At 36.8% G+C, this 11,136-nt stretch overlaps 2 protein-coding genes and 1 non-coding gene across 3 annotated transcripts; 2 read left to right on the top strand and 1 right to left on the bottom strand.

The window, feature by feature from the left end:
* Positions 1 to 556: 556 nt before the first annotated feature.
* Positions 557 to 628, top strand: TRNAK-UUU (transfer RNA lysine (anticodon UUU)). The gene has a single exon. It is a non-coding gene; the product is annotated as a tRNA-Lys (tRNA).
* A 6,681-nt stretch (positions 629 to 7,309) lies between these two features.
* Positions 7,310 to 8,767, top strand: LOC141587533 (uncharacterized). The gene is made up of 2 exons (XM_074409008.1): positions 7,310 to 7,815; positions 8,059 to 8,767. The coding sequence occupies exons 1-2, from the start codon at positions 7,310 to 7,312 to the stop codon at positions 8,765 to 8,767; spliced, it is 1,215 nt and encodes a 404-aa protein (XP_074265109.1).
* Positions 8,768 to 10,117: 1,350 nt separating this feature from the next.
* On the bottom strand, positions 10,118 to 10,606 carry LOC141587532 (basic blue protein-like). The gene is made up of 2 exons (XM_074409007.1): positions 10,438 to 10,606; positions 10,118 to 10,317 (listed from the first exon to the last, which is right to left on the bottom strand). Exons 1-2 carry the CDS (start codon positions 10,604 to 10,606, stop codon positions 10,118 to 10,120), a joined length of 369 nt encoding a protein of 122 aa, XP_074265108.1.
* Between the last annotated feature and the right edge of the window lie 530 nt (positions 10,607 to 11,136).

Here is an 11,136-nt window from a genome sequence, read left to right as displayed (position 1 = left end):
CCGATGCGTATGTTCCTGGTAATGGTGTGGTTGGGCTAGGGGCGGTTGCGCGAGATGAGAACGGGTGTATCAGATGGATTTGGAGCAGGAGGGTGAGGGCGAGGTGGGATGTGGAAGTAGCGGAAGCTCAGGCTGCCATTTTCGGGCTTGAAATAGCACAGGAGAAGGGTGAGACCGCACCTATGCTCGAATGTGATGCGCTATCATTGATCAATGCGTTGAAATGTGGAGCGTCTTTTCGATCCGCTGTGGGGCTATGTGTCGATGATATAAACTACCTTTGTAATTGTTTTCCTAATAGTAGTGTTTCTCATGTGAAGAGGGGAGGGAACGCTGTGGCTCATTTAGTGGCGAGATTGTGTGAGACGGTGGGTGATACTATTGTAATGGCCTCGGACTTTCCGCATGCGATTTCTGCTATTGCAGAACTCGATTTAATTTAATATAAAAACCCATTTTCTCTTCAAAAAAAAGTTTCGTTTTTCTTGATTTCTTCTACTGAGCTAATTACCCCGTATCAGTTATAGTAATTAGTGTAACTAATTAAACATGAACAGCCGTCTTAGCTCAGTGGTAGAGCGCGTGGCTTTTAACCACGTGGTCGTGGGTTTGATCCCCACAGACGGCGCTTTTTTTCCAACTCTTTTGGAATTTCAGTTTACCCCATACGTCATACACTACGTTTTCTTCTGACTTTCCTAGTCAGACACACACAATCAGGAAATTGACATTCTTCTTTTGGTTTTCCTAACGATTCTCTTCGAGTAAGTCAATGACACACACCAAAATAAAAAATTTCGAGTGTACATATCGATTGGTTCATACAATTTATATTTTTTCATGTAGTCCATTTCAAAATAATTATAAATAATTATCTAATACAGTACTAATGAACAAGAATTGATGATAGCAAATAGAATTCAAACAAATTTGTAAGTATATTACCGAGTATAAAACAACGAATATTAAATACAATGAATTTTATTGTTACAAGTTACACGACTAAATTAGACATATTACAACATACCGAGCAAACATGGAAATGATTTATAGACTAGAGTTAATTTTTACACTCTCCTTTACCAAAAACGCTTTTAACGTTCTTTTGATAAAGGGTAGCGTAAAAATTAATAAAAGCTTAAAAATCACTATCCATGAAACATATAAGTACACAACTCATCAATATATAGCATAGGGTAATTAGAAAAGAAAGCATTAGTAATGATGCATACATATTCATGACTACTCTTCTCCTCCAAAGAAGCAGCAGAGTATCTTGCATAAAAGGCCTCCTCTTTTCGGAGTTGACGGGAAATTCGCCGGATTCTTGTCATTGTATCCTCCTCCCATTTTGAAGTGTTAAAAATGATATATGTCACAAAGAAAGAAATGGAGTATATTGATTTTTAAGGTGTAAAATAATTATGTATTTTGATAAAATGAACGATTTAGGGAATGCTACTTATATACGTGGGAAACAATGTAATTACATGAAAAGAAGTTTCCAAGTAATTTCAAGCATTTTCATTTGATTATATATGATCATGCATGCATGCATGCTCTTAAGACATAGGGTTGTGTTTCAATTTGTGATTTTAGCAAGTGGGAGCAAGAAATTAGTTATTACGTGTCAAATAATTAAAGGCTAAGTTTAGTAGAAAATTCAAATTCACTTGCATTGGTGAACAAAGAAATCCAAATAAACTTGTGAATTGTGGACCTACATTATCATATTGACTATCGAAACATTGTTTACACCCAGTGGTGAAGCGAGGGGTCTAATATGGGCGCTCGCCTATACTGAAAATGGAAAAATTCGGAATCTTTAATTAAATTTTGGAAAAAAAAAATCAAATTTACTTTATAAAATTACTCATTCTTCTCTACTGAAATTTTTCGCCTCTCCCAACAGAAAATCCTGACTCTGCCATTGTTTACGCCAAGTCACCAACAACATATAACGTATGTATAATGTATCCTAAAATGTACCTGAGTATATGGTGCAATTGGTGTTTATGTATGTATGTAACATTATATTTATGTTAAGGGGACATATAAATAATTTAACTAGTTAAAAATAAATCCATTGCATAAAAGTCCAAAGTTTAATTTTCGGTGTGCCTATGTCATAATGGAGTATTATATTGCATACAACAGATATTATTCTTTACGTCTACATAGTATAAAAGCCAAGTTTTTTCTTGATTTTTGATTGGCTGGTGAGTTTTTACATGTGGGCCCTGCCATGTCTTCTATACCATTTAATTACCTTCTCCCCTCAAGCCAATTCCTCTTATTTCTATCTTTTATTTCTATTTTAATTGCTTATGTTAAAGCATAAGTTAAAATGTCACAATTTACATAAATGTTGTAATTTACAATTTTACATACATTCAACGGGTGTAAGATGTCAGATACCTTTAATATAATTCTAATAAAATACGATTGTATATTATCTGAGATTCAAATCTCCAAATAGGGACTATTTATATTGTCACGGTATTGAACGCTTAATCACGCTCAATTATATATTCATGTATCTAATGATAGCGCCTGCTATTACGACCTGTGCATTTTTTGCACGAGAATAAAACTAGTTAGAGATGAAGCTAAGCACAATCTGACAAGGCCATGTCCAGCCCGAAGGAGTTTTTAGGGAAATAATAATAAGCATGATTAAAAATATTGGTGAGAATGATGTTTTGTACTTTGCTAGAATTTAAACCTAACTTTGTCCCTACTTGAAACTATGCCTAGCAGAAGCGTCCCTACTTGAAACTATGCCTAGCAGAAGCGTTACGTCGGAACGATGTTGGGGATGGTGGCAGGGTGAACAATGCTAGATTTGTTCATTGTCTAACGCATTTCCTAAGCTACTGTTCTCTAAGGTTTCTAAACAATAAGAAGTTCTAGGAATACGGATACAAAGTCGCTAAAAAAAAACATTCTTCCTCGTTCATCATATAAGCTCAAATACGTCGTTATAAGTGTGACTCAATTTCCATTATAAATGAGAAAGATCGGAATCCATATACAAAGTCGCTAATACATCTGAACCAATTGGTGGTCCAAACTCGAATTTGACTAGGATCGCAAGCTTGAAGGATTTAAGTCATGATCTAATACATCTGAACAAATTGGTGGTCCAAACTCGAATTTGACTAGGATCGTAAGCTTGAAGGACTTAAGGGTAAGATTATTGGTAGTCTTAAGACAAGACTTTGGTAAGTCTTGAGACAAGACTCACTCAAGACTACCAATAATCTACCCTAATCTTTACAAAGTCTTAACAAAGTCTTAAGTTGAGTCTTAGAAATCCAAGTCTCAACTTAAGACTTTGGATGAGTCTTGACCCCACCTTAAAGAAAAATTATCCAATGGGTGAACAACATGTATCCTTTCTTTTTGTTAAAAAAATAAAGTGGAGTGAAAAAGTAGAGTCTGAGGTGAGTCTGACGGATAATGTATAAAGTCTAAGGTGAGTCTGAGATGAGTCTGAACAATAAAGAAATAATAAAAGTTAGTGGAAAGCTGATGTGGCAGAGTCTTAAGTAGACCTGGCAAAACGGGTTAACGGGTCGGGTTCGGGTCAAGTCAATTCAGGTCTCTCGTTGAGTTCGTGTTAATTCGGGCCGGGACGGGTCTTTTCGGGTTTCGGGTTTGTTGTCGGGTCTATTTCGGGTCAAGCGGGTTGGGTTGTTTTGGGTCGGGTCAATGAATAATAGAGAAATAGCTAATAGAAGTCTTTTCGGTTCAATTAGAGTTATATTTTGTCGGGTCATTTTCGGGTTTGGTGGTTTCCGATCGGATCATTTTCGGGTCGGGCCAATACGGGTCAAGAATGCTCGGGTCATGTTCGGGTTGAGTCGAGTCAATTCGGATTTTCGAGTCACATTCGGGTGATGCAGTTTAGGTGATTTCGGGTCTCGAGTCAGCTTTTTCGGGTCGGGTTGCTTTTACCTGGTCTAGTCTTAAGACTTGAGAGAGTCTGACTGATAATCTCACCCAAAGTCATAATCTAATACATCTGAACAAATTGGTGGTCCAAACTCAATTTTGACTAGGATCACAAGCTTGAAAGATTTAAGTCATGATCTAATACATCTGAACAAATTGGTGGTCTAAACTCGAATTTGACTAGGATCGCAAGCTTGAAGGATTTAAGTCATGATTTATAGGGCATTGGGTCACTAGCAAAGAAAGCTTTAGAAATTGTGTCCATACATATTACATAGGGCATGGCAGCTGGTTTCCCTCAAAGAAGCAACATTTGTGTTCTTTTACATACCATATGTTCTTACCATTAAAGATGGTACTTGTTGTACAGAAGTGTCCATACCTTTTTGTCGAGCCATGCTACGTCGATGTCTATTGTTCATAATAATATGATATTATCCGCTTTGAGCTATCTCGCGGATTTACTCTTGAGCTCTTCTCCAAAAAACTTCGTACTATTATATTTTGGTGTCACTTACAAAGATGACTTTTCACTTTTATACCGTGGAAGTGGGGCATGGCTCCGGGCTAACACCATAACCTAACAGTACTCATCATTTTTATTCCTAATAATCATATTATTGTATACCCTAAATCCGACAGTGTATTATCATTTTTATTTTACTTATGTATGGAGTATGTTTTTGTTAATAGTGAGAATCGCTATGGATTTCATTTTTCTCGTTGGCTGAGGACTAAGGAAACTTAGTGCATCCATTTGTCAATAAAAGGAACAATATTGACAAAAAAACATAAGCTAATAATTTTACAAAATTAAACATAGAGAGGTGGGGACTTTTCTTGTAACACAAAAGTAAACATGGAGACATTGTGCACGGCTCCCAAAATCGGACCGGACCGAAATCGGGATCGATGGAACTTGGGGATCAAAACTGAACCATTGCAAAAATTCTGATAGTTTAAGTCTTTAACTGAAAAAAATTACAAAATTCGGGTTCTTATCTCAGACTTAACTCTTTACTTAACCCTAGTAAAAAAAAAGTATAATTATATGAGCTTTGACTTAAACTAACACGATTTTTTCCAAAAACCTCTTACTAATATATAAATACGACTGTTTTATAACATAAATACCTCCATCACTTATATTAGAGAAATGAGAAAAAAATATATTATATACATTCAGAACCAGAATTGGACCAGATTATAACAGTATCAATTACTCCCTCCTATTCCGAATAAGTGTCCCATTTGGACAATGGCATGAAAATTAAGGAATATAGTTAAAATAATGAAAATTATTGTATAGAGGTAAGAATATATGAGTTAAATAATGAAAAAGTATTGAATATGATGGGTTATGGGTGGTTGAGGTGGTAAATAATGAAAAGAGCTAAGGGTAAGAAAGTAAAAAAACCATGTCCAAATATGCCAAATGAGACAGTTATGTGAATAGATAAAAATGGCAAATAGGACAATTATTTAAAATAGGAGGGAGTACAAAACAAGGACAGTCAAGTAATTCGATTTATCTAATAAACTTTGATTTGAGTTGTTTAAAATAGTACGGGTATAATAAATGGTTTAATCAATGTTATCGAATGTACTAATGTAGACGGTGGCGACGGGCCCAATCTAGGCCACCCAGGAAAAGAGACCCTTCTGACTTTCTTAGCGTAAAATGATGAGTATTTAAGGAGTTAGAGAGTGTGGTAGACGACACATTGGTGAACGTTTAGCACATTAAAGGCTTTTGACATGTTTAACCAATTAATATACTCCCTCCCAGTCACTATAATGTTTCCTCTTTTCCGAAACGGATTATTCAACTAATGTTCCCTTTTCTATTTTTAGAAATTTTTACTCTTATTTTATTCATTCCTCTCTCTCCTATCACTAAACCCCACACAACTCTTTTACTCATATTTTATTACGTTCCTTTATGTTTTGGCCCCACAATTCTTTATTTAACTACTAATAATTCATCTCTCTCTCCTATCACCAACCCACACAACTCTTTTACTCCTATTTTAATACTTTTTCTTAAGTATTGTGCCCATATCAAATGGGAGGGAGTATATGTCAATTTTAGTGTTTGGTAAGTTGTTTTACAACATGTTGCGTAGCTTAGCATATTAGTCAACCTATTCTAAAATAGGAACATTTACTTCATTTTACAAGGAAAACTAACAATCTGTCATACCTAATATGCCAATTACCAAACACTTAAGCTAATTCTACTTATTAAAATATGTTCGTTAATATTCTAATAAAATAAATCGAATGGTTGTGAATAATTTATGTAGATCTCCAAACAAATCGGGTCAATCTGTCATACCTAAGTGCCTTTATCCCCGGAAGATTTATTACGGATAATGCTCTTATTGCTTTTAAAATTTTCCATGCTATGAAGAGAGGTGGGGAAGGTAGATGTGGGAATATTGCGTTGAAATTGGATATGAGCAAGGCTTATGACCGTGTAGAGTGGATCTTTTTGAGCGAGGTTATGGGGCGGATGGGGTTCTCGGAGGGATGGAGGACAAGGGTTATGAGATGTGTGTCCACTGTGACGCAGTCTTTTATTATCAATGGGCGTCCGACGGGTTGTGTTAGGCCTAGCAGAGGGTTGAGACAAGGCGAACCGATCTCTCCATACCTCTTCCTCCTTTGTGCGGATGTTTTCTCGTGTTTGATTAAGAAGGCGGCTGAGACGGGTCAGGTACACGGTATGCGAATTTGTCGAGGTGCCCCTAGTGTCTCACATCTTTTCTTTGCTGATGATAGTATTCTTTTTGCTAGAGCCAATAGGGAGGAATGCTCAGCTATTGCTAACATTATTAGCACGTATGAGAGAGCATCAGGTCAGAAAATTAATTATGATAAATCGGAAATTGTGTTTAGCAAAAAAGTCGAGAATCAGCGGAGGAATGATATCAAGAGTATTTTGGGGATGCGTGAGGTTGATAAACATGAGAAATACCTTGGTTTGCCTACTACTATTGGGAAGTCGAAAAAAATGATATTTGCCAATCTTAAGGAGAGAATTTGGAAGAAGGTGAGGGGGTGGAAAGAATGCTTGCTATCCAAACCCGGAAATGAGATTCTTATTAAGGCCGTAGCGCAGGCGATCCCCACATACATGATGAGCCTTTTCGCTATTCCTGATCGAATTATTGACGATTTACATTCGACTATGGCCCGTTTCTGGTAGGGCCCGACGGATGTTCAACGACGAATGCATTGGATGAGATGGGACCGTTTGTGCCAACCAAAAAATTTAGGGGGCATGGGTTTTCGAGATTTACGGGTTTTTAACCAAGCTCTCCTTGCCAAGCAGGTGTGGCGGTTACTTATGGCTCCTGATTCGCTAGCTTGTCGAGTTCTCAAGGCTCGGTATTTTAAAAATGATTCAATTCTTGAGGCACGAAGGGGGTACGATCCTAGCTTTACATGGCGAAGTTTATGGGGAGCTAAGTCGCTTCTAATGGAGGGGTTGAGATGCCGGATTGGGAACGGACATCAGGTGAGTTTGTGGGATGATGCCTGGTTGCAGGGTGAGGGTATGGGAAGGGTACCGACTTTCAATTTGGAGGCTGGCCTATATTTGAAAGTGGCGAGCATTATAGACCAGGAACACGGCTGCTGGGATATTGATGCGGCACGAGAGCTATTAACTGAGGATGATGTGGGGCGGGTCCTGGCAATTCCAATAAGTAAGCGACTTCCTCCGGACGAGATGTATTGGTGGCCGTCTAAGGATGGCTGTTATACGGTCAAGTCGGGTTACTGGATGGGCAGACGGGGTAGTGTGAGAGCGGCCTGTTTTGGTGACGATGAGAACAGCTGTGAACTATGGCGGTTGATTTGAAAAACAAATGTTCCACCGAAACTCGCACGCTTCATTTGGCGAGTATGTGCTGACACACTTGCGGTGAGGAAGAGTCTTTATGCTCGACATTGTAGCCCGAGTCCGAATTGCAGCTTTTGTGAGGGTGAGGAATGCTCAAATCATGCTATTTTCTTTTGCGAATGGGCGAAACGGATTTGGGAGGATAATGGCTGTTGGAGTATTGTTGAGGCTACTATTGACTTGTCTTGCAGGGATCGTTTTGGATGGGTGCTAAAGAATTTAGGTGAGAATGACGGGGGACGTTTTCTTGCCATTGCTTGGGCGATTTGGACTATCCGCAATCAACGAATCTTTGACGAATCTCCTCCGTCACCCGAGGTCGTGATTACAGGTTTCATAAAGATGGTGTCGGAGTATCGCGTCTATGCTCAAAGGGTTTTGGGTGATTCTGCAAGGGGTTCGAGTAGGCCTGCAAACAGTTGGTCTCCACCGGCGTCTGGTGCTATCAAGATTAATACTGATGCGTATGTTCCTGGTAATGGTGTGGTTGGGCTAGGGGCGGTTGCGCGAGATGAGAACGGGTGTATCAGATGGATTTGGAGCAGGAGGGTGAGGGCGAGGTGGGATGTGGAAGTAGCGGAAGCTCAGGCTGCCATTTTCGGGCTTGAAATAGCACAGGAGAAGGGTGAGACCGCACCTATGCTCGAATGTGATGCGCTATCATTGATCAATGCGTTGAAATGTGGAGCGTCTTTTCGATCCGCTGTGGGGCTATGTGTCGATGATATAAACTACCTTTGTAATTGTTTTCCTAATAGTAGTGTTTCTCATGTGAAGAGGGGAGGGAACGCTGTGGCTCATTTAGTGGCGAGATTGTGTGAGACGGTGGGTGATACTATTGTAATGGCCTCGGACTTTCCGCATGCGATGTCTGCTATTGCAGAACTCGATTTAATTTAATATAAAAACCCATTTTCTCTTCAAAAAAAAGCAATCAATGAGAAGGTTTAATGAACTCCTCTTTTATATATGAGAAATGATAAGTATAGTATTTAAATAACTAAAAAGAAGAAATAAATTCTTAATATAAGTATTAATTACATTGATGTATTTGTAATTTAGTTTTCAATTACTAAGTTAATCCCAAATTTGGTAGGTATTAAATGCTTAAATAAATCCCTAATCCTTCTTTATTTATAGGGGATTTCATTTTCACAAATGTAATTGTAGAAATTAAACATTACCCTTTAATCCTTTATATATAGGGGATTTCATTTTCACAAATGTAATTGTAGAAATTAAACATTGTAATAATAAAATTTCAGTTCCAATTATGTAATCTTGTTTGAAGATCTCTGAAAATGAAAGTGAGCCTTTTTTTTGTGTAAACAAAGGGAACGAATAATCAATAAAGGTAAATATGTTACCGACATGATTTGAACCCAAGTTATGTGTATCAGTCTATCAGATCACTAGTCATAAGTTTCATGCCTTTAATCTCGTTAATTAAATTAGATCACATTTACAAAGTGGGTTAGTTGGTTATAGATTGGTGGGCATTCGACCACATTCGATCAAATATGGCCTAATCATATGCTTGTTCAATTAAGTTCATGTGATTTTGTGTTCTATCATTTTTTTAACCTAATGCTATCCTCGAGTCATTTTCGATTCACTAAAAATAATTGGATTATGTCGAATTGCTTTTTAGGTGGGCGGTTCAAGTCTATTTCAAACATTTTTGATCGAGTAATCTTGTCAAAAACCTGTAAATCTTGAATGGTGACCAAAGTGATCATACAACTCCCAAAATTAAGATGAAGATCTTATGTGACCACATTCTTAGTGTAAACTAACCATGTTTGATGTGTCGATCCGACATGTGAACGAGATAAGTTTAAGGCATTTGAACATTTTTTTTACTGTCATTTAGTACTTTACCTATAAAGTTATGTAATGAGGTTTGGGCATAATCGTATATGTACATCGATGCTTCAATAGTCTATAATCTTTAATTTCTTCTATTTGGTCTTCCTTATTATATTTGACATTTGACAATTACGACAATAGTATTTAACTCAACTAACATTAACATTAACGTTGAAAAATGATCTCATAAAATTCAAAATATAATAAGCATAAAAAAATACGAAATGATATTATAATAAAATAAAAATATTTTCTTTCAATCTCTCGATGTTAATTTTGCTCACACACAAACATAAAATAGGGAAAATATAATTAAGCAATGTTACAAAATATGAGTCATTATATGGTTGATTAAAACAAAATAAAAGTGCTTATTATTGATTAATAAGCATAGACAGCAAGTTTCATTCCGGCTTTGCAATGGCCAGGGAAGGAGCAGAGGAAGTAGTTTGCGCCCTTTACCAATTTGATATAGTCCTTACCAGTCTGGTATGCTAATGAACCACTTGGCCTTGTGCATGTGTTGTACCCGTATCCACTTACCCGGACCAAGTTGTGTAGACTTTTGTTGTAGCTGAAAACTGAAAAATCATATTTGAAAAAAAAAAAAAAAAGTCAATATTTCGTCAAGAATTTTCATATTAACATATAATTTAAAATAAACCCGATATATATTGAGAAAATATAAAAAAAAAGCAGACCTATATAATCACCGGCCCTGAAAGTCTTGCCTCGAGTCCAGGTAGCCATGCTGTAGGACCAGGTAGCATAGTGCACGGTAGCAAGGGTTGGTTGAGCCATAGCCATGACTATAAGTGCGGCTAACCCAAGGACCAAAGTACGGTTAGCACTGCCTCTTCCTTTACCCATTTCTTAATTAAGCTAATTTGTCTAATTAATCAAAATTGGTGTTTGAGAATAATGTAGATAGAGAACAAGCTAAGTTTTTTGTTTTTGATTTGAATTGTTAAGCAATACTTTAAGAACTATTTATACAAGATGTTCTTGATGTTGGCATGCTACAATGAATTAGATTTAGTTTCATTCTTAGTGCTAAAGACGTGGTGCTATTTGATGTTTATTAATCACTATTTCATGCATCTCCTTACGGCTCTTACCTCACATACTACGTATTTCTAATAAGGTATAGAGATACTACTTTTTGTAATTCTTTTATACGTTTTTTGTATCGATTAATTTATTGGTTCGTGACTTAAAAGTGATTTTTTCATTTGAGACATGTATAATGAACATATTCATTTTATTAGAACTCCTATTTGACAAAAATAGTTGAAAAATTATTAGCTGATAACCGAAAAGTTAACTAAAAGTTGTTAAAATAGCTGAAAAACTACATAAAAATTAGGAACTAATAAAGTAGCTGATATGCTGATATTATT

This window comes from Silene latifolia, chromosome 6 (genome assembly GCF_048544455.1).
Source record: "Silene latifolia isolate original U9 population chromosome 6, ASM4854445v1, whole genome shotgun sequence".
NCBI lineage: Eukaryota > Viridiplantae > Streptophyta > Magnoliopsida > Caryophyllales > Caryophyllaceae > Silene > Silene latifolia.
This window is presented reverse-complemented; position numbering and strand designations above follow the sequence as displayed.

Bases quoted from the DNA above. Each gene is read 5' to 3' on its own strand.
- LOC141587533 (XM_074409008.1), top strand. From the start codon at position 7,310: ATGGCTCCTGATTCGCTAGCTTGTCGAGTTCTCAAGGCTCGGTATTTT. The intron at 7,816-8,058 runs GTTGATTTGAAA...CTTGTCTTGCAG, and splicing joins AACAGCTGTGAACTATGGCG to GGATCGTTTTGGATGGGTGC.
- LOC141587532 (XM_074409007.1), bottom strand. From the start codon at position 10,606: ATGGGTAAAGGAAGAGGCAGTGCTAACCGTACTTTGGTCCTTGGGTTA. The intron at 10,318-10,437 runs GTCTGCTTTTTT...ATGATTTTTCAG, and splicing joins CAGGGCCGGTGATTATATAG to TTTTCAGCTACAACAAAAGT.